The sequence below is a fragment of the Lepidochelys kempii genome, chromosome 1 (genome assembly GCF_965140285.1).
Source record: "Lepidochelys kempii isolate rLepKem1 chromosome 1, rLepKem1.hap1, whole genome shotgun sequence".
Lineage (NCBI taxonomy): Eukaryota > Metazoa > Chordata > Testudines > Cheloniidae > Lepidochelys > Lepidochelys kempii.
The window spans coordinates 259345126-259368392 of NC_136380.1; the positions used below are offsets into that span (position 1 = coordinate 259345126).

The following is a 23267-nucleotide window of genomic DNA, read 5'->3' on the forward strand; positions in this document are numbered from 1 at the left end:
CTCAGGTGTGGGGTCTCTCCCAAGGATGGCATGGACCTCTTTGTAAAAGTGGCAGGTCTACAGCTCTGCACCAGATTGATTGTTGACCTCCCTTGCCTTCTGTTATGCCTGCCACAGCTCCTTGGCTTTCATGCGGCATTGCTGCTGGTCTCTCTTCTAGCCCTTCTCCTGCATGCCCCAATGAATCTGCTCATAGACGTCAACATTTCTACAGCTGGATCGGAGTTGTGCCTGCACTGCCTCTTCTCCCCACAAACCCAGGAGGTACAAAACCTTCTGCCTACTGCAAGTAGCTGGCATGGGCAGGTGAGCAGTTGCACATAACAATGGAGTGTTGTTGCTAGGTATTTGCCAAGCCGGGCAACCAGGAAAAGGAATTTCAAAAATCTGTGGGGCTTTAAAGGGGAGGAATAGTTTCCTGTCCACCTGGCCCATGGGAAATGGAGTTCACAACAGTGACCAGAGTGGTCACTGTGGGGCATTGTGGGACAGCTCCTGGAGGCCAGTAACAGTTGACGTAAGTAACACAGTATCTACACTGATACTGAGTCGACCTAATTACATCAACCTTGACTCTCCACCACTCAGGGAGGTGGTGGTGTTAAGCTGCCATACCGGGGCAGTTATATTGGCAGGAACAAAATTTAAGTGTAGACACATCCATAGCTGGGTTGATGTAAGCTGCCTTGTGTTGACCTAACCATGCAGTGTAGACCAGGCCTTAGTGATCAGATCTGGTGCCCACAGGTTCTTCTGGGCCAACTTGCAGCAAGCACTAAAGACAAAAGGATGGGAAACAGATGATGAGCATAGACTTGTCTTGCCCCACATCTAGATGGGTTTTCAATATGCCTCTCATTAAGCGTTTTAAATAGAAGGCAGGAGTTTGGCATTTTCACATCATAACACGGAGATTGTTGTTTTGCTTTTAGTAGAAAAAGGGCACCAGGCTTCTATCTCCTCTTCTTCTAGTTACGACAGATTTTGAAGTCCAAGAGCTACGTATGAGCCAGTATCAATAACAAATAGCCGTCAGGCTTGTCCAGGTAGTTAACAGGTCACTTGTTGCCAGACTCATATTGGGATTCCAGGTGAATGGATGCCTCCAGAGGAAAACATCTGTGTGTCTGCCTCTGAGAGCAGCAGCCCAGTTCCTTGTGTTTTTGTTTTTGGGCAGAAGTTTGACTCGAGCTTTGTGCTTCATTTGTATTTGCTGCTGTTTTGTTTTTAAACATGGAAACTACCTAAAGAGCCAAGTTAACAGCTCTGCTAGTCTGTCCCCAATTACATAAAAATTAAAGGGCAAAAGACCTATTAAGACATCTAGTCCATTTTCCAACACTCCTCGTTAGACAAGACTGTTACCTGCAGTGTATTCTCCTGTGCTTTGGCGAAGCTAGCTGTAAGTAACAGAAGTGATGGGGCGGACACTGCTTCCCTTGGCAGGTTAAAACATCGCCACTCACCTTTGAAAATCACAAAGAGTCACATACACACAAGGCAGGCAACAGGCTTTGGAATGTAACAATTTATTGGGGTTAATATTTTTCATTAACTCCCCATTTCTGGCATCGATACAATACTCAAGAGCAGCAGAAAGAACAAAATGTACAAGAATACGAGAGTAATTAGCACAAACTGCCCCCAAACCCAGAACAAGCCATTTTTCCGCTGGAAACGCCAATGGGAGGGGGATCCTATCGCCCCACCCCGCGTCCCATCCATCCACTCTAGACAGAGTTTAGCCAGCTGGGAACTGGATTAAAATAAACAAACGCAAACACTATATTTAAAAATGAAAATTACAAGACAAAAAAATATATAGATATACAATTCATTCGTGCATGATTCTTTAATTAAATGCATTTTTCAAAATAAAAAAAAGTTACAAGATATTTAGGTTTATTTTAAATTAAAAAAAGTCACCACCTCCCCTCTCTGGGTAGGTCTCCAGTTGGCTCCGGGTGTGTGATTCCCAGCTTGAAGAGACATACTTGTGCCAGCTCTCAGAGCTTGCATACTAAAAATAGAGTGAAGCCATGGTGGCACAAGCCACAGGACGGGCTAGTTGCCCCAAGTACATGCCCGTCTGAGACCCTAGAGTAGCTAGCCAGTCCTGAAGGTCGCACTGCCACAGTTACACTCTATTTTTAGTGTATTAGCTCAGTAAGAAATAGTGTGAATGTCTCCTTGAGCTGGGAATCACACAACCAGCTTAAAGGGTAACCATACCCTGTATGCCAAGTGTGGGGCAGGTATGGGGGGGGGTATATGGGTTGCATCAGGACCATCACCATTATAGAAATTAAATCAAAATCTCTCTCTGGGATAAAGAGTAAGGCCCTGATCCTGCAAAGACTTATGCACATGTTCAGCTTGAAGCAAGTACCTCTAGACATCAGTGGAACTACTTGCCTGCTTAAAGTTAAGTACTTGCATAAGTCTGCAGGATCTGGGCTTCAGTTTGGCACCTGGGGAGGTGGAGGGAAGAGGCAGATGTGCAAGCCCTGATTCCCACCCCCCCTTGCAATTTTCCACCCAAAATTTAAAAAAAAAAAAAAGAAAAAGAAAAGAAAAAAAAGAATCCTCTACTGTTAAGAGGAGAAGGGGGGGCATGGCAAGTAGTTTAGCTCCAAAATTTAGATTTTAAAAAAATATGATGGTAGATTTATTTATTCTCAGAACTTGAATGAAGTTTCCTCCCCCCACAACAAGGAAACCCACTTGTCCCTGCTACACTGGAAGAGTCAGGGCTACTCCTGGGGAACCAGGAAGTGATACTGACCAAGTTAATTTCACCATCCTAGCGGAAGTGCAAAGAAGAAAACTGCAATAATGGGGAAAATTTACTTGGATTTAAAAAGACACAGTTCCTGTATGAGGCCCCAATCCAGTAAAGTACTTAGATCCATAACCACCTGCTTAGAAGTTTTGTGCATGCTTTAAGTGCTTTGCTGAACAGGGATGGATTTAAGTATGTGCTTCGATGCTTTGCTGAATTGGGGCATCATGGGGTGTTAGCTAATACAGGGATTAATGTTTAAACTACTTAACCTGCCATTACCCCCCATCAAATTAATCTCTCTTGAATCACCCACCATTGCCAATATTTAAGATCACATTACTCTGATTTCTCTTACTGATTTTCTCCTTTGGGGTAATCACCCTGTTTCTTTCCTCTGCCACACTATTTCCCCAGTTGCAGCCATATCTCAATACCCTCTTCCCCATACCAGTCTTAGATTGGCCAGAGTGCAAAAGTGGGGCAGTCCACACCCCAGACTGAACATGCTGTCTCTGCAGAAGACTCCAGACAGCACCCCCTTGAGGGACAAGAGTGGAACATCCCTAAGGGATTGATGTTTCCTGTTAGGGTGGAAAGCAGGTCTTAGATGCAGTTCTGCATTGAAGACAGAACTCTGGATGGTCCTGTAGGGTTTCATCTTGTGCTAGGCAGCAGAAGGTGGGAAGGTCAGAAGAACTGCTAGAGGTACAACCCTGGAAAAACTGGTATCTTCCTTTGTTACCTGACTGAGATTCTTTTTGGGGGGCGGGGGAGAGAGAGGGGAGGAGAGGAGAAGGGACTTCTTGGTCTTCACTTCTTGTAAACCAGTGAGGGCTATCTCAACCTTGGAAGTGAATAGCATGTTTTAATGAGAATACAGGACCACACAGTGTCAACACAATTGCCTCGCTTTGGGGGAGGAGACTACTAGGAGCAGTAGGGATGCCCAGATCTGATGCTGGATAACGGACGTGGGGAGGTTAAGCGGCAAATGGAAAAATAAGGGTGGGGGAAGAGGAGATGAGAGATTCTGCTCCTCAGAAATGTACACACTGCACTTTTGGAGGAGGGCCAAAACGCTCCCTCATTCAAAGCCAGAGTGACAATGCAATGGATTTATAAAGTATCTGGGAAGGAATGCGTGGGTTCTGAAGCAATACTCAGCCCTTCTATAGCTCTATATGCACATTACTAAATTTTAGCCTCCCAGCAACCTCTACAGGGCATTGCCCCCATGGTACAGACAGGGGAAGAGAGGCAAAGGGCCGTGAAGCAACTTGCACAAGATCACAGGAAATCAAAAGAACCCAGGAATGCCTAGCTCCCAGCCCCAAGAGCAACCTTCTGAACTATTATGCGTTTGATATAGGGATTGGGACGGATTACGTGGGGGGTTCTTTTATATATATATATATACATATATATCTATATATATCTATATTCATATAAAAAGTAAATAAGATCCCAGCTCTTGCATGATATTGGGCAATCCAAAAAGCAGCAAAGCAAGCAACACTGGAGAAAAGGATACATCAGGCCAAACAGTGCAAGGCCTCAGTTAGAGGTGTGGGGATGGGAGACGGACAAGCACTCCTCCAAAGGGACACAGAGCACTTAGCCAGACACCCATTCTTGGTTTGTTGCATCTCCTTACTCAAATCCTGGCTATGGAACTGGAATCCCACACCCGCTGGCGAGAAGGGCCATCCCAGTTGGTTACGCTACTTTCTCCTCCCACCATCCCACATCCACAGACACCACTGTTGACGTGGTGTGGAGGGCGGGACTGTGGGGGAAATGACTACCTGCCAGCACAGCTGCTCCCCCACCCCAACCTGTGCTTTAGCTTGGATATCCACAGGGAGTTCCAACTCTCCATCCCCAGTACTGTCAGGTCCATGAAGGAAGTTAGATTGACTGTTGGGAATATTGCAAAGCGCCTGAAACTTCCTTTAACAGCAGAGGTGAGGAAGGGGATTTAATGACCCAGGAAGACTCAGCTCAGACAGCACCCATTTGGTAAAGGAGGGAGGGTACCTCACCTCCATCCCAGCAGGGGTGGCAGGAGAGGGGTGACTGAAGTACAGGAGATGCGGAGACACTCCCCCATCCCCTGAAAAGACACAGCAAGTAAGTGGCTCACCTAAGATTAGAAGGCAGAACTCCCCACTGGCCCTACATACATCCTCCCATCCCTGCAAAGGCTTTGTATGCTTGTCAGCTCCATGCCCATATGCTAGCTTCAGTGAGACCAGAACGGAGTGCTGAGCAAAGGTGGGAGATTAGTATGTACGCTCAGCTCAGGACTGAAGCTGTAGGTCAGGACAGAGGAGCACTGGCAGAGCTCAGGGGTGAAGAGTGGAGAAAATGAGTTCCCAAGAACAACCCAGAGAAGGCAAGAGACAGTTTTGTTTTTTTACCCAAAATGCACAGAGGAGACCCTGACAAGCCAGAAATCTTAGAGTCCCATATCTAGTAACTTATTACATTCAGACGCCAACGCCTGGTTCCCATCCTCTTTCCTACAGTCACCCCAACACAGCAGATGAACAATATGCAGCAAAGAGACACAGTGCAGCCTTGGCTGGGAAAGCTCCCTCCACCACTATGGGACATTCACACATCCCACAGTCCAGGAGACTACAATCCTGCACTAGTAAAAACCCACCAATGCCATCCTGGCTTTCACCCCTACATGCACTCGATGCACCCCAGCCTTCCCAAGGAGAGGGTGATCCCCACTTGTCCAAAACTTCAGGTACACGTAGGGGTTTCTGCCTTCCTCTGAAGATCTGGTAGTGGCCATTGCCAGAGGTGGGACACCAAACTAGACTGGGCTACATCGGGTTCTGCTGTGGCAAATTCTGTATTTAAAATGCCATTTCCACGAAGCACTGAAATCAGTGAGCTGATAAGACAAGGAAGGGAGCTTTGCCTTGTTCTGAATGAGCGTTTATTCTGCTCTTGGGGTGGTTATCTAGCAAGAAAGATGCAAGCCAATCCAAGATCTCAGTAGCTCCACTCACATGCCATTTCCATTTTACCAGCCTGGCCCAGACCCCATCAGGTCAGGATTTACCATTCTGCAACAACTTTGGCACCACTGTACCTGGGAAGGGGAGAAAAATACAGAGCCTCTGTCTAATTTCTGGAGAGGGGGCAGGGAAGGGAAATGGTAGTGCTGTTGGATGGAACTCATGCCAACACTTGGGGAAGTGGGGAAGAGAAGGGTAAATTACATGGGTTTTCTCCAAAACAGGACTTGCCTCTTCAAATCAAAAATTGCTGGTTACCCCAAGGACACCCTCCTCCAGTTCAAGTGAGCCAGATACCATCCCAGACACACACTTCAACACTACAAAATACTCTCTTCTCTAAGGACCATCTAATACCACTACAGTTTGTGCAATCACTGCATTTATTATTCATTTTTAAACTCTCTCTCCCCCTATAGAAATTTCATTTTTTAAAAACTTTTCTTTTTTCTTTTCTTTTCTTTTTTTTTTTGAAAAACTATTCATTTCACTTTTTCCACTTTCCATCATAAAATCTCCTCTAAAAACACAACAAGAGAATAAACATGGCACAGACACAGACTGTTCCCCTGGTTTTGGGGGAATGCTTTTGAATACTCCCCCCAACCCTACGCCCTCTCTGAAAGGCATGGATGGGACCTCCCTTTTATCTTCCAGTAGGGAGGGAGGAAAAAATAAATGGGAGATGGAAGGTGAGCATAACCCACATTCATACCAGCGTGGGGTTTTGTCAGCCTCTAGTGGCTGGACCACACAAAGATTTATAAGACTGCTACTGCCTGTTCTTTAAGCTCAAGCAATAGAGACTCATGCTTTTAGATCCAGAGGTTCAGGGTTCAATCCCCACAGGTGACCCACCCAGGAGGGTGGTGACAAATGGACTCAAGCTACTTCCCCTGACTGGATTGCACGTCTTTCCTACTGAGAGATGATCTACGATACGAGTTCCTCCAAAGCCCACTGCCCCTCTCCTGTCTTTATAATTCCAGGAAGAAGGGTCACCGAGCCCCCATGCAATCCTCTGGCCAATGCTTCAGAGGAAGGCGAAAACCACTTATTATGGAAAAATCCAGGAACACCAAACAACAGACATCAGGAGGGGAAAAAAAAAAACAAACTCTGCCAAGTGATCATTTCTTGGCTAAAACATGTCAAGAGTTTCCTATTAAAGTTCCCTTTTTTCTCCCACTTAAACTTTTCAAATATTTCTGAACTTTATTATCACGAAACAAGAACGCCATCACATACACGCCAAGAGTAACCAAGCAACCTAAAAAAAAGTGACCGGCTGGCATGCATCTACTCTGTAAAATAGTTCCTCTTATCTTGCAGCCTCATAAATTAATTCCTTTTTAAAATCATCTCTTTTTAAAACACAAGTCTCCTTGTTATTCTCCCAATATAGATCTCCCACCTCTCCAAGGCCTGCTTGTTTTTGAAGTTACCATGAAATAAGAGAACCCTGCATGTGCAAGGTGAAGGAAAGATGCAAAACAAAGCAGAGACAACAGGCAGGTATTAATTTACATACACACATACATATCCAACAAATTACAGGAAGCCTTGGACTGATGAATGAATGGGGAAGTCTCCCCCACCCTGTATTTGGTTTTGAAATATTCTGCTGGATTTTAGAAGTTTTGTTTAAAAAACCCATAAAAGATGGGCAGCTTTGTGGAGGTGGGTGTTGTGGTTGTGTGGGAATAAAACTAACCACATATGGGATCATCTCTCAGATTGGCTACACACAAACTGGAGCTAAACTCATTTGAATTCACGTTTTTAAAATTTTGATGCAAGTTTCTGTGTAGACATTTATTTTGCAGTAGGTGAGTTTTAAGGCTGGTCTACACCTAAAAATTAGATCACACTAGCCACGTTGCTTATGACTGTGAAAAATGTTGTGCCCTGTGCAATGTAGTTAAGTCAACCTAACCCACATTGTAGGCGCAGCCAGGTCAGTGGAAGAATTCTTTTGTCAATCAAGCACCTCCTCTTGAAGCGGTGGTTTTATTACACCGACAGAAAAACACCTTCTGTCACTGTAGCAAGTGTCTACGCTGCAGTGGCGTAGCAGCAGCCATAGCACTTGTAGGATAGACATACCCTTCAAATCCAGGGTGTCTGCATGCAAAACCACAAAAGGGGTGAATTCCTCCCAATTTAGTTATTTTGGTGGCTGTGTGACAGAGGGAGACACTCTCCTTAGAGCTGAGTTTCTCTCTCCTTCCCCCAGTACGTGCAGCCCTGTAGGCATATAAAGAATTATGGATCCCACAACAGGCAACCCCTCCTACCCCCTTTTTCCCCGTGGTCAGGGAATCAGGGCAGACACTTACTGCAACACTAATTTAGATGAACTTTATCAGCCCCTCTTCCCCACACCCAAGTGTTTCACAGATTCGGCAACAGAGGAGTGGGGAAGTGAGGGAGGGGTATCCAGCCACAAAGCTCAGCACTGACACAGAGTCAAACAAGCCACGAATGGCAAAGAAGAGCGCTTTTGCACATTTGGACATTAAGGGTATGTCTCTGGGAACTGGAGGAAGCCACATCATCGCTTGCTTCCAATTACAGAGGGTGGGGGCGATTCCAGATCCAATTTCACACTGAACATGTAAAAACAAGGAGTTGGGGAGTGGGGGGGAGGGGGGGCAGATGAAGGAGAGGCAGGCAGGCGCACACATACACACACACACACACACACACAAAATGCAAGACACGGTAATTCTTACAACAGGTTCTTAGCACCTTTGGTTGACAATTGTAGAGGCAATTTTAGATCCTGGAAATGGTTGCAGTGACCCCTCTCCAACGCACCCACCACAAACAGATGAAACCAAGCAGGAAGAGTAGCAGATCTTCCTTCACACCCACAAGGCTTGTGAAGTGATTCAGTGGACCCAAGGAGGCTTATATTTTTCCTGGGAGGTAAGACCTGTTGACCTCATCCTGCTTGGGTAATGTCATGCCAAGCCATTGCTCCTCCTGAATTGAAGGACGGATGTGTGGCTTTCCCACTTCCACTAGGAAAAGGCTTAGGAAGGGTACGGCATGCCTCAGACCCGAGCAAGTGCAAGTGATGAACAGAAGGAGGAAGATCCAGGCTGGAAGTGACAGGCGCAACAAAGCTCAGCAGACTGGAAGATCTGGAAGGGAAGGAGCAGAAGGGAGGAGGAAGGGCCCAGGCAGTCTCAAAGTGCCCATACAACTGCCAAGTTAGCACCAATAGTAAAAGCAAGAAGGAAGTGAGCCTGGGGCATGTGTTGTAGGGTTGCAACCCCCCACTTGAGCTCTGTTGCAATTTCGTTCTAACCCTGATGCTTTAACTTCTGATCTCCTCCCCTCCTCTTCCTCCCCCTCCCCCCAATAGTATCCCTCTCCCAGAGATGCAGCCAGAACTACTGAAGCTGGATCATAAGAGACAGCTAACCCATGCCACAAAGAAGGGAGAGGGTCAGAGCTTCCCTGGGAGAAGACAGGGTGAAGAACTGGAGAAGTGGAGGAGTGTGTGTACAGTGCATGGCAGAGGGGGAAGGTGGAGGGTAGCACAGCCCCTTTCAAATGCCTTATCCATCTCTCCAGTAGTAGGAGTTCCCCCATACTTTCAGAAAAGATGGGGGGGGAGCCTTCCCCACTCAGCCCCAACACACACACACACCCCCGTTGTCACCCAGGCTCCACACCAGTATGACAACATGTTCTTTGAAGACAAATGATCATTCCCCAGCCCAACCCCTCGTAGCTGTGACATCTGGGAACTTCAGACACCTCTGCCCTCTAACTCCCACCCCAGTCTCCAAGCAAAAAGAAAAAGAACCGGGGAAGGGGATGGGGGGAGAGCAGGAGAAAACTAACAACAGCCATTCACACCATGACTTCTTCCAGCAGAGCCTCCCCTACCCCCCCGAAGCTGGGAGCCAACTTCTCACTTGCTGCCTCCTCCACCTGCTGCCACCTTCTCGAAATCCTCTGCGTTGCAGAACTCCTTGATGGTGACGGTCAGGAGATTGCTGGTGACATCTGTGACCACCACATTGGAGCAGGGGGACATCTCAGGGCGCCAGTCGCCAGCCTCCTGCTCCGGGTCAGAAGAGGAGAGGGATGATGAGGGTGTCTGGCCCCCAGCACATCCCCCGGGGGGAGAGCGCTTGCTGGTGGCTGCTGATTCTGGTGGGATCGACAGGTCCAGGACCTCCGACTCGCGCCAGTCAGGAATGGCAGGGCTCAGGGTTTCGGGAAGCAGCTTTGGGGGAGAATCGTCTGGGTCGGAGGACGAGTGAGGGGTAGGAGAGGGGCAGCCTGAGGAGCTGGAGCTGTGGGCATCGTAAGGGGTGGAGCCCATGACCAGCCCGCAGGAGGCACCTTGTGAGCCTCCTGCCTCCATCTTGCCCTCCAGAGATGTGGCCGGTGCAGCGGACGGCTTGTTGTACAGCGAGAAGGTGCCAAACTTCATGTGGCGGATCTGGGTGCGGAGGATGCTCTCGCTGAACTTCTTACTCTTGCCAATGACGCGGTTTCGTGAGGGGATCTTTGGACGGGCCAGGCCCCCTCCCCCACTCGCGGCCTTCCCGCCCTTGTCAATAACCTTGAGGTTGAGGATGATGCGGCTGCGTTTGGGCTCACGAGGCTTCACCTTGCGGTTGATGATGCGGACGGTCTCGGAGAAGGGCGAGACTGGCGGACGTATGCCAGCCCCTCCTCCCACTCCCCCGCCGTTCTGGGGGTCTGGGCGGGGCAGGGGGCGCCGGGACATGCGATGACATCGCCGGATATCTTTCTTGAGCCGGTGCACTGCAGCGCTGGAGTGCAGCTTGGGTGACGAGGTGCTAGAGCCAGGCTTGACAGAGAAGTGTACATCCCCAATGTGAAGGGCCTCCGCCTGGGCCCGAGCCTGCGGTGGTGGGGGAGAGAGCAGAATGGAGTCAGAGACGACCTGAGACTTGCCAGGCCTTGAATCGGGGGCACCTCAGCTTGTGGTGACAAGACCACATGAGAGGCACCCTGTCAAGAGCCAGAAGGCTACACCTTGTTTGTATACAAATTACACATTTAAATGAAGAACTAAATGCACAGGACCCTAGTACTAAGGTAACCCAGTGGCGAACGGCTGCCAGAAGTCCCCCTCAGTGCCTGTTACAGCCCCTAGCTATGGAGCTTTGGCTTTTTAGTTCAAGCTGTAGCAGCTCTTGCTTTAGCTCCGGAAGTCCCCTGTTCAATACCCAATGCATCAGCCAGGACGGCAGCTATGACACTTGCATCATCTTTGACAGATCAGAGAAATGACCTGCCGGTGTGTGTTCAGCAGCAATTAAAACAACCAACCAAGGAACTCAGAGCCATGGGAAAGGAACAGCAGACTTCATCTGCAGACTGTTACTATCAATCACCATGAACGGCTCCCTCCACAAACAAGGGAAGTTAGTGCAGGGCAGCCGGTCAGGTTCTAGGACTTACCAAGGACTGCACTTGGAGGAAGTCTGAGACTACGTCTACACTACAGCCTTATGTCGGCAGAACTACGTCACTCAGGGCTGTGGAATATCCTCACCCCAAGCGACACAGTTATACCGATCTTACCCCCTGTGTAGACAGCGCTATGTCTACGGAAGGGCTTCTCCTGTAGACAAAGCCACCATCTCTCGAGGAGGTGGAGTACCTACGCTGACAGGAGAAGCGCTCCTGTCATCATAAGTAGCATCCTCACGAAGCATGCAGTGCTGCTTTAGCGCATTTCCTTGACCTCCCCCTTCTTACATGCTCCCCTGAAAGAGGAGCACAAAGGAAAGTGCCCAGGGAGCCTGGTGCCAGAGATTCTAAAGCTACACTCAATTGTTACTATACTCTGTCACCAGGAGAAGGGGCCAATCATCCTCATAAGCATCTGGTGGTTGTTGGTGGGGCTCAACACCAAGAAGTTTATTTGTGGTGAGTAAGCACCCCAATGCACGCTAGGCACTGTCTGAATGTAGGGAGCAGGGACTGCGTCCATAAGCTCACAATCTAGAAGACAAACAAGACAAAGGATAGGAGAGAGGAATAAAGCAAACAAGCAAAGTCCCATCCAGACTATTAGTAATTTCTTGTAGATGTCATGGGAGAAATGGATCTTTAGGAAGGGTTGATGGAGAAGGTAGTGGTCTGATGGATACTATGAGAGGAAAGTCTCAGATTCAAGGTTCAAAAAGATACTGGACATAGAATCATAGGAGTGGAAGAGACCTCGAGAGGTCTTGTAGTCCATTCCCCAGTACTCAAGGCAGGACTAAGTATAGACTCTCTCTGACAGTTGTTTGTCTAACCTGCTCTGTCACTGGAGATTTTTAAGAGATTTCACAACCTCCCTAGGCAATTTACTCCAGTGCTTAACCGTCCTGACAGTCTGGAAGTTTTTCCTAATGTCCAACCTAAACCACTTTTGCTGCAATTTAAGCTCATTGCTTCTTGTCCTATCCTTAGAGGTTAATGAGAACAATTTGCTTTCCTTCTCCTTGTAACAACCTTTTATGTACTTGAAAACTTATGTCCCCCCTCAGTCTTTTCTTCTCCAAACTAAACAACCCATTTTTTTTCCCCAATCTTCTCTCACAGGTCATGCTTTTTAGACCTTTAATCATTTTTGTTGCTCTTCTATGGACCTTCTCCAATTTGTCCACATCTCTCCTGAAATGTGGCCCCCAGAACTGGACATAGTACTCCACTTGAGGCCTATTCGCAGCACAGCAGAGCGGAAGAATTACTTCTCGTGTCTTGCTTATAACACTCCTGTTAATACAACCCAGAATGTTTTTTGCTTTTTTTGAAACATCGTTACACTGTTGACTCATATTTAGCTTGTGATCCACTATGACCCCCAGATCCTTTTCCGCAGTACTCCTTCCTAGGCAGTCATTTCCCATTTTGTACATGTGCAACTGATTGTTTCTTCCTAAGTGGAGTACTTTGCATTTGTCCTGATTGAATTTCATCCTATTTATTTCAGACCATTTCTCCCGTTTGTCCAGATCATTTTGAATTTTAATCCTATTCTCCAAAGCACTTACAACCCCTCCCAGCTTGGTATCGTCTGCAAACTTTATAAGTATACTCTCTATGCCATTATCTAAATCATTGATGGAGATACTGAACAGAACCAGACCCAGGACCGATCCTTGCGGGACCCCACTTGATATGCTCTCCTAGCTTGACTATGAACCACTGATAATTAACTACTCTCTGGGAACGGTTATCCAATCAGTTATGCACCCACCTTATAGCAGCCTCATCCAGGTTGTATTTCCCACTTTTGTGTATGAGAAGGTCATGTGAGACAGAATTGAAAGCCTTATTAAATCATATATACCACATCTACCACTTCCTCCCTATCCACAAGGCTCATTACCTTATCAAAGAAAGCTATTAGGTTTGTTCTTGATAAATCCATGCTGACTGTTACTTATCACCATATTATCTTTTAGGTATCTGCAAACTGATTGTTTAATTATCTTTCCAGGTACTGAAGTTAAGATGACTGGTCTCTAATCCCCTGGGTTGTCTGCAGGGAGATCAAGAATATGTGGAGTTATCATAATTAATGAAAATGCAAATTTTGGAAGGGATGTTAAACCTCACGTTTTAGGATTTTAGCCTAGTGTGTGTGTCAGGGTGTGGGAGGAGGGGGAGAAAGAGCAGATTATCTCACACGTGCCTGCTGCGAGGTCCCTACACCTTCCTCTGAAACATCTGGTGCTGGCCACTGTCATAGACATGATATTGGGCTAAATGGAACTAGGGCAGGTGTAGTCAATACGCGGACTGCAGGCCAAATTCGGACCATGAGATGCTTTTGAACAAACTGCAAAATCTTTTTATTTACTTATTACTACTACTGTGGTGTGAAAAATGTTTCTCTGGAGTCTGGACCTTGACCAAGAAATTTGGACCAAAAAAAAAAAAAAAAAAAAAAACCTAACCAACCCTAACCTAGGGTCTATCGTGGTTTCCAATGCAATTCTTATATTCCTATTCCACCCCTAGGTTTCTAAGCAATTCCTGTGTTCTTATTCTCCCCCTAAAAACCAGACTTGTCCTGCCCCTTCAGATGAGATATTTGTTTAACGTGACAGATTAAATAGTGAAAGGCACCTGCTCTTCTCAGAGAAAAGAGAGCTGCTCTTCCCCCTCCTCCCCAATAAATGTATCAGGAGTCATATCTGCTAACATTTGGGACAAAAGTTTTTAGTTCTTCTTAGTCCTGTAGAGCCATGACAGCTCTGGCAGAGTGAGCTGGAATTTACTCTGGCTCATGCATCAGCAACAGGATTGTCGTGAGCAGCTAACTACATTTTCATTTGTAAATTGAGATAGTCTGATTTGGAGACAACAAACATGGAACCCTACAGCGTAATTTTACACTCGCTTTTCCGAGCAGAGCCACACTTTAAATGGCGCCCTGCAAGGATAAGATGCCCCATCCCCTTTGAAACAGACTCTCCCTCATCCCAAACAGTCACTCTATAATTCCCTTGCCCCCAAAACCCAGCCCCGGACAGAAGTAACCAGACCTTTTGGCCCCACATCCATCATTGCCTTGCCAACTTAGAATCAAATGATTCTTGTACCATCTAGTGACCACAGTGAGAACTGCAGTCCCCAGGATACAACATCCACTTTCTCACTTCGTCCTTCTGACACTGACACTCACTCACAGGCACACAGCTCAGGACAGGTTCTGGGGAGCTAAGGTTTTAAGCTGCACTATTATCTCCCCTGCCTATCTCCCCAACTCCTTATATCTGATCCCAAAAGATTCCACTCCTGCTGATTGCCCCCACCCTGCCCACTCCAATCCCAAGTTATGACAACAGCACACGCTGCAGGAAGCCCCAAACCTCTCAAACAGCCCTGCCACACAATGGGAGAAGTTGGGAATGGAGACTTGAAGGCATGTAGCTCATCTCTGGCTAATACAGGGCCGTTCCCTACAGTAAGCTCTCCAATGCTTTGTCTAGTCTAGCTGTAAGTGGCTCCAGTGATGGCTGGGGGCTTCTACTGCTTCGTCTGGAAACAAATTCCACAGTCTAAAGGCTCATGAACACTAGGCGTTTTATACCTGGAATTAAACGATTGTCAAATAACTCAAGGTGGTTAATGTATTTGTAAGGACAGTGTTTGCCACTCCCCAAATGTTTACTACAGGCCACAAACATGTGTTTATCCTCAGCAAAGGTTAAAAATCTCTAGCACACACAAATCCTCACAGATTTCACTGTCAGGCATGACGTCCTAATGCGCATCCAGAGTTTCTTTGGCTCAGACTCATCTATTATTCCACGGCCTATGTGCCTTACAGCACAGATATTCAGATTCCTAACCCAAAGAGACTACAGTCTAGTATGTTTCAATAGCTCTTTGAAGCCAAATAATTCCTCACTCTTTTCATCACCATTTAAATACATACAGATGGCAGTGGTTCATAGAATCTCAGGGTTGGAAGGGACCTCAGGAGGTCATCTAGTACAACCCCCTACTCAAAGCAGGCCCAATCACCAATTTTCGCCCCGATACCTATATGGCCCCCTCAAGGATTGAACTCACAACCCTGGGTTTAGCAGGCCAATGCTCAAACCACTGAGCTATCCCTCCCACACTGGTTCTCTTCAGACATCTTTTAACCAAGCTATTCTGGTCCATATTTTACTTTGAATCTGTTTGTCTTATCTCAAACATCATTATCACAGCCCCTCAAGCATTTTTACTGCTCTTCTCTGAACTCCCTCCAGTTTGGGATTATCTAGTAGTGTGGTGCAGTGCAGGGAATGAAATCTCTTATTCCAAGCGAACTGAAGCCATATAATGAGGGATTATTAACTCCCTGATAGCTGGCATGGCTCCCCCTGCACAGCAAACCCATAAATCCCCTTGTCTTTTTTGCCACTATATCACACTAATCTGATGTCTAATTTGTTTTTCTCTATCACACCATGGTGTGTGTCACTCTCTCTCTCTTTTAGAAGTATTTTTGCTCTCAAAGTGTCTTATGCTCATTGAATACTTGTGTCCCAGATTACTTTACATCCCAGAAGCACTTGTCTGCATTTTTCCTGGTTGAATCCATTTCTTTTTTCCTGCCCATATTTTATTTCCCTACCCTCATGAAACCTTGTATTTTACTATCCTATGAATGGAATTAACATGCTGGTTTTCTCCTCTGACAGATTTACAACAAATAGGCTAAAATGGAACCTAACACTCCCTCCAACTCAATACACTGCTGTTACTCATTGCTTAGTTTACATTCTTTGCAATGCTTAGCAATTCATGTTAGAGTACACATACCCAAGTCAGCTTGAATTCATTTCTCAAGTAAAGTTTCAAGAAACAATATCAAATGCTTTAGTGAAAATCCAGATGTCCCAACTACCGTGTTCCTTCCAGACACTAGTCCAGTAATTCTACCAAATATGTGATCAAGTTTGTCAGATATCATTTACAAACGCTCCTCTCTTCCCCCTGGAAGTTGATAGTTTTACTGACCCATTCATTTTCTCCTATTCCTGGTTATGTGCCTGCTTCCCTCTATACCTGGAGCTACCTCCCAATCCCAGTTTACAAAGTCGTCTTCTCACTCAAATCTCTGCAAGAAACACACTTCTCCCTGCTGAAGGCTCAGTTCTTCTATGGTGCTCATGAATTGTAAGGGTTCATAGTTTAAGACAACAAAAGTTGATCCTTTCTCTGAACTTCACAAGTGCATCTTAAATGTCTCCTTCAGATGGTAAATTCCTTGGAGTGGGAACGGTCTTTACCTTGGTGACTTAAGAGTGGAAGATGTGTTCAGTGCTGTACATAGAATACCCTGTTGATTGATCCTGGTTCAGTTTTCACCAAGATAAAAGTCTGCAATCGTTTAGAGATTTTGTTCTCATTTAACAGAGAACAAAGGTTGATTTACAGCACAGTAATTGCTAGGATCACTTTTTTCCCTTCTTTTGGAAATCTGGATCACATTTGCTCCGCCCCCTCATGAATTCTCATCAGCTCACACCTCCCTACTTCTGTTCTTTTTTAAATAATTATTGCTAGTGATCCAACAAATAATTTAATCAGTTCATTCCCTTCACACTCTAGGATACACATACTGAAGACAGGGTGAGAAGTACATATTCAAGTTCCCCACAAATCCTACTTTACCTAATTTATGTCAATAACTCTACAAATAGGAAGTAATAAAGGATGCAACTCTTTTTTGTTTTGATTCAAAAGAAAACACTTTAGTAGCTCTGCCGTATTTACACGAGTCCCTCCTTATTTAGTAGTGCATCTGCTTTGTCTTGTACTCCCCCCTCAAATAATATATTTATAAGAGCCCTTATTTCCCCTTTCACCTCTTTGACTAGCATTCTGCAAGCTTTAGCTGACAGAGCAACAGCAAGCTGTGGCTCCTAAGCAACCTTACCATAAACTGTGTTTCCCCATTGGAGGGAAAATGAATGCTATGAGGGAACAGATTTCAATTTCAATCTGCTGAGGGGTAATTTATGAACAGGGAGATCAAAAGCGGAGTTTGAGGGAGGAAGTTGCTTAACACCATGTTGCGCCTCCCTCCACTTCAGTTTACAGACTAAATTAGGTCTTGCAAGCAGCAAGAGGGAAATCCCCTATTGTCTATTACTGCACGCTCTCAGTACTACTTTCTCCATTAACACCCTCCAATCTTTACCTTATTATTTAGAGTGACTGAGAATAGAGATCTCTGCAAGCTGAGCAGGAGGGTCAGGGACATGTCCTCCGATAGCACATGCATGACTTTATGGAGTTGCATGTGACCCTTGCATTTCCCAAGCCAACCAAGCTGTGAGGAAAGAAGTATGTCAGGGAGGTGAGAAAGGAAGACAAAAGTTGCATGCAAAGTATATGTGTGGGACAGTTAATGTGTCTCTATTACTCTGCATGAGCTTCCATTTTTCCCCAGACTGAATCTTATTGATATTTCCTCTCTCTATATTTCTAAACCCTCAAGCAACCTCCTACAGACAAGATCTATCAGGGATGTCAGATTAATAAAGGTTGGAAAGGACTGCCCCACATCAGCCACTCCAAATTCCTCTCCCAAAGCAACAACTTACGTTTTCCATAAATTAGTGTCACCTTACAGGCTATTGCATGCCATGATCCCCCCTACAAGTAAACTTCATCCATGGGAAAGTTTGACTAATATCCAGGGAATACAGCCAAACCTTCTACCCAAAATACTGTAGCTGAAGCCCACACTTTCAGTCCTGCCATCCATGATGCAAGAGCGTGTTAGTGATATCACAAACACTGGTGTGATATCCCTTAGCGATCCGATAGAAAAGCCAAGCATTCGAAGCCTGACTTAAGGCACCAACAGCCACATTTATAAAACAATCAGGTGCCCTAAAATGCAGATAGGCACCTAGTGGGATTTTAAGAAGTGCCCAAGCAGATTAGGCACATAACTCAATTCAAAGAGTAATTCCTTTGTAAATCTGGCTCCAAATCAATATTAAGATAACTAAATAAATAAGCAAACGGAATTTCAAATCAGGCCACTTATTTAGATGCTGTAATATGGATTTAGAAGCCTAACTTTAAACACCACATTTGAAAATCTTGGTCAGAAACATTATATATGAAACCATTCATTACAAGTGCATGCTAGCCTTTTACAACCAGTCGTGGTTTGGTTCCGTATTTAATCTCCATGCCTTCCAGTTCTAATCGGTTGAGTTTGCCAGTCAAAAAGAATATTGTTCTAACTGCCAGCTCTGCAAACTCCCCCGGGGACCCAAGAGTCAAGTTTCTCCCCCGTGCTTCAGAAGTCCTCATCGGCAAGAGATTCTGCAGTCAAAAGAACTGACAACATGTTTAATGTGCAAGACAGAACAGAACCCTCCTTCTCCTCCTGTAGTGGCATCAGTCCTGCAGCATTTACAGGAGTCAAAACCTTGGCTTTGGCAGACAGAAAGATAGGACTTCAGTACAAAGGACTGAAGGGCTCTTTTAGCTGATTTTCTAACTAAAATCACATTGTAAAGTTTCCTCAAAAAAAGTTTGGACAAGTTCAGATGGTACTAAACCAAAAGAGAGTTACTTCTTGCTGTCTAGTCTGACTTCTGATCCAGCCCTAAAAATAACACCCCAAAGAAACCAGCAACTAAGGGAAGTCCCCAACACAACCTCCTCTCACCAGACCTCCTCCCCAGAGGAGACACCAGCAGCTCCTGCCCTACTCAGTGCTCCCCACAGTGAGGCATCAACCTACCAGTGGTGATTTTTTGTTCCACGCTTCACTCTCTTCTCCAGCGTGACAAGCTAACTATAAGCACAAGTCAGAGGATTACAGAAACAGTCAAGTAGATTTCAAGAGTTGGGGAGGGAAAAGAATTAAGGCAAGTCAAGACGCCAGTGAAGGAATATTGTTTGTTGTGGTGGTGTTTAAGAAATTATAGGAATGCTTATTTCTTGAAGTGTCAATGATTTGTGTCCCCCAACCCCAATATCTTTTTAAAATAGAAAACCATTAACTAGAAATCTAATCAATTTAGACAGTAAGTCAGAAGTAAGGTGGATTCAGAATCTGCACCTGTTTCTGAGATGCCCTGCCAGCTCTTTGCGACTATACAATCACATGTTGCTATATATAGTTTTACACATTTAAATTTTTTAACTAAATGTTCCCCTTCCATGTTGCTCTGTCCCACACACATAGAAGAGGAAACCAACTGACTATTCAGGAAAACTGATTAGAGTTGTCAAATACTCAATGTAAATAAAGAAGCAAAAATTAGAATGTTTCTTTTCAGATTTCAAGTGTTACAAGTAATAGTAGGTTAAAAAAATTCAAACAGAAATGTTATTTTTAAGTCAATGGTGTCGTCTTAAGCTTTCCTCTGCATTATTAGACTCCCAAACACAAGAAGATCTAAAGCATAAGTGTCAGAGATAAAAACTGACTATAGAATGAAACTGACTAGCTCCGTTTCAGGGAGTGAAGTGTAAAAAGAAACACACTCATTAGTGGGGAAAGCAAACAGATTTTTATCGTTTTCAGTTTTTAATTAAGGAAAGAGTAACAATGTAGACAAGGTGGTGGTGGTGGTGGCGGCTGCGGAGGGGGGAGAATGTTCCAATCACAAGCAGTGCTTCCTAAAAATTTCCAGAGAGCTCCCCAATTTTTACCAGGGCATCCAGAAAACCCCAGGAAGATTCTCCCCACAATGTTTAAACTATGTCTGCGGTCCTCCCATATGCTCTATCCTTCCAAAGCAGATAACAGGGGGAATCCTATTGCAATGGTTCTCAACTTTCTAGAATATTGTACACCTTGTAGGATTCTGATTTGTCTTGCGTACCCCCAAGTTTCACCTCACTTAAAAACTACTTGCTTACAAAATCAGACATAAAAATACAAGAATGTCACAGCCACTATTACTGAAAAATTGCTTACATTCTCATTTTTACCATATAATTATAAAATAAATCAACTGGAATATAAATACTGTACTTACATTTCAGTGTACAGTAGATAAAAAATGAGTGGTTTATTCTGCTCTGTGCGAAATTTTAGTTTGTACTGACTTTGCTAGTGCTTTTTATGTAGCCTGTTGTAAAACTAGACAAATATCTAGAGGAGTTGATGTACCCCCTGGAAGACCTCTGAGTACCCCCAGGCATACGCATACCCCTGGTTGAGAACCACTGTCCTATTGCACAGAACTTTGAGTGCTGCCACTTAGCGCTTCACTTATGTTTCAACAGAGCTTTGAAGATGTGAAGCCTCTCAACACCCATGAGGCAGGAAAGCAAAGTATTAACCCCATTTTACAGATAGGGAAAGCAGACACAAAAATGTAACTTCACTTGCCCAAAGGCACAGAATGAGTCAATGCCTGAGATAGGAGTATTAGATGCACTGCTACAGCACCCATCTCCATAGCATCTGGGTATCAGATTAGACCAGAATTGAGAAATTCCTGACTCCCCATGCAAATTTGTCTTAAATACACTGGATGATATTCTGGCACCTCCATTCATTTATGATCCAGGATTGGGATTTGTAGGGGAGCAATAATGCAACAAATTTGTCTGCAGGGTGTCAGTCAGATAGCAGAATATGGCAGATACCAACTCTTACAGGAAAAATCTGTTAACTTCCGCTACAAAGGTCACCACCACCACATTTTAAAAAGAGGAAACTGGGGACTCCACCTTTTTTTTTTTTAAAAAAGTCTTCCTTCTGAGACAAAACACGACTATGCATGAAAAAACAGATATCATGAAAATGACGCTGTCAATGGGGACGATGTGGAGTCTTTATGCCATGAAGAAGCATAGTTATTCCATGACTTTCAGAACAAGCAGCGAGCCCCAAAGGACTGCCAATATAGCGCCGGTGGGCATCTAGCATACTGACATGCGAAGAGGAGGGGCAGCAGCAGGACCCTTGTCATATCTTAAAAAAACAACAACTACAAAACCTTTTCATAGCCACCAAGTATGCCACTATATTATCACATGCAGACCAAAGGTGGGGAGGGAGGAATGAAATACCACTGTGGTGGGGAGAGAGAGCAGATAGGTGCAAACACCACAGGGACAAACATCTGGGGGTGGATGGAGGGGAAGGAGAGGAGGAGACTGACAAGAAGAGAACATCCCCACAAACACAGGTTCACACACCCTAGCTTTTACTATCCCATTGGTGATAATCCTTCACTACCCCAAGCAGCATCTCATGCACTTACTTCTATTCCCCCCTTTTATTTAGTTGCACCAGACATGCAGACTAAGGGAGGCCCAAGGCATTTGAGAGTTAAGTACCTCCAAAAGTGGACAGGCAGCGGGATTTTGGATACATCTAACTGGGCCTAAGTTATTTAAATAAAAGTTACCTTCAGGAGGAAAGTTTTAGGCTTGGGTCCTCTCTTCTTGGGCCCATACAGCTCACGCTCTCGTTCCCTTTAGGGAGTCAAATTTTAGGAAGTTAAACTTTTTCTTAAGACAAAACACACACATACACATTTTTTTTTTTTTTTGGGTAGCTCAGATGTCAAATAAACAAACGTGGTTTCCCCTGTTAAACTCACTTCTGCTCAAAGGCTGCAATAAGTCGGGAGTCCAGGATGTTCTCTTCAGGTTCCCAAGTGCTGTACCTGCCAAGGCACAAAAAAATAAACAAAACACGAGCACCCGCATAAAAAAGGAGAATGTGGGCGGGGGGGGGGGAGCAACCTCAGAGTACAGTTTGCGCGCACGGGAAAGGGATGCATAATATTATCTCAGCGCGGACTTGGGGGAAAACCCTTCAGACACACATACACACACACACACACACGGAGAAATACTCGAACAACTCACTTGATGGCCCAGCCTTTCCATTTCACCAGGTACTCGATGCGCCCCTGCAAAACACAGATGAGGAGGGGAACGGAGGAGGGGGGAGAAGGAAGAGAGAGGGAGGGAGGGCGGATTAGCGAAATGGCCATTGCAACAAACCCAGGGCAGCGGGGGGCCGGGGCCGGGGCCGGGCTCGGGCTGGGCGGCTGCTCACCTTTCGGATCCGCCGCTTGATGATGGATTCGGCCGCGAACACTCGCTCCCCCACTGCAGACAGCTCCATCTTGCTCAGCAGCAGCACCCACAGCCCATAATAATCCCGCCCGCTTCTTTCTCCCTCCCTCCTTCCTTCCCTCCCCCCAGCTCAGGCTGCTGCTGCCGCCGCCGCCGCCGCTACTAGAGCTGCACCGGCTCGCGCACGCTCACGCTCGCTCTGCGGCCGCGCGGCCGCACGTGACCCTCCCTCCTCTCTTTCTCCCCCTCCCGCGTGCACCGTTACCAGGGTCTCCCCGGCGGCGGTTGCTAGGGGAAAAGGAGGAGGGCGCAGGCGCGCGCGCGGGCTGCAGGGAGCGGGGCGCGAGCTGGGTCGCTGCTCGGGCGGCAAAGCGCGGGGTCGGGGAAGGGGGCTGGGGGTACAAAGAACGGGGGGCTGGGGTGTAAACGCGCTGGGAGGCGGGGGGCAGTTTTAGAGGTACAGCCCCCGTCCCTCGGCTCCTGTGAACCGGTTGCCAGTGAAGCTGCCTTCCCCCTAAGAGATCCCGGATCCCAGGGTCAAGGGGGCAGATGTGTAGGCAGCCCGTCTACCCCCTCAGTGCAGTTAGAGGGACCTGCCGGTAGCACGTTGGTCAGAAAAGGTCTGGACACAGATCAAGCTAACAAGGCTAGCGCAATTTATAAGTAAGGCATCAAAGGCGAAAGAATGGAAACCCTCATGCTTCAGGACATAAACTGCCCGTAGAAGAATGGGGGTTAGGAAGAAAGTTTTCCTGAGATCGGGTTATCCTATAACTCCCACTGCAGGGTTTCTTGCCCTTTCTCCTGAAGCAGCAGCTAGTGCTGGCCCCTGCCAGGGTCAGAATGCTGCACTACATGGACCATAGGTCTGA

The 23267-nt window shown here is 46.0% G+C and overlaps 1 protein-coding gene across 5 annotated transcripts; it reads right to left on the reverse strand.

Annotated features, from left to right (window-relative positions):
• Positions 1-1513: 1513 nt before the first annotated feature.
• Positions 1514-22545, reverse strand: CBX6 (chromobox 6). 5 transcript variants are annotated; one of them, XM_073326698.1, is made up of 7 exons: positions 22376-22545; positions 22183-22226; positions 21912-21977; positions 21717-21783; positions 19088-19141; positions 17522-17653; positions 1514-10660 (listed from the first exon to the last, which is right to left on the reverse strand). In XM_073326698.1, exons 1-7 carry the CDS (start codon positions 22442-22444, stop codon positions 9749-9751), a joined length of 1344 nt encoding a protein of 447 aa, XP_073182799.1. In that variant the 5' UTR covers positions 22445-22545; the 3' UTR covers positions 1514-9748. The 5 variants fall into 5 exon arrangements, with proteins under 5 accessions (XP_073182799.1, XP_073182779.1, XP_073182789.1 ...); XM_073326678.1 differs by having other exon boundaries at positions 1514-10714; XM_073326688.1 differs by lacking the exon at positions 19088-19141 and having other exon boundaries at positions 1514-10714.
• Between the last annotated feature and the right edge of the window lie 722 nt (positions 22546-23267).

What these genes read in the sequence shown, in the direction of transcription:
- CBX6 (XM_073326678.1), bottom strand. Translation starts at nt 22,444, where the DNA reads ATGGAGCTGTCTGCAGTGGGGGAGCGAGTGTTCGCGGCCGAATCCATC. An exon ending in TCAAGCGGCGGATCCGAAAG is followed by an intron (nt 22,227 to 22,375) that starts GTGAGCAGCCGC and finishes TGTGTTTTGCAG; the next exon opens with GGGCGCATCGAGTACCTGGT. An exon ending in ATTGCAGCCTTTGAGCAGAA is followed by an intron (nt 21,784 to 21,911) that starts GTGAGTTTAACA and finishes GACTCCCTAAAG; the next exon opens with GGAACGAGAGCGTGAGCTGT.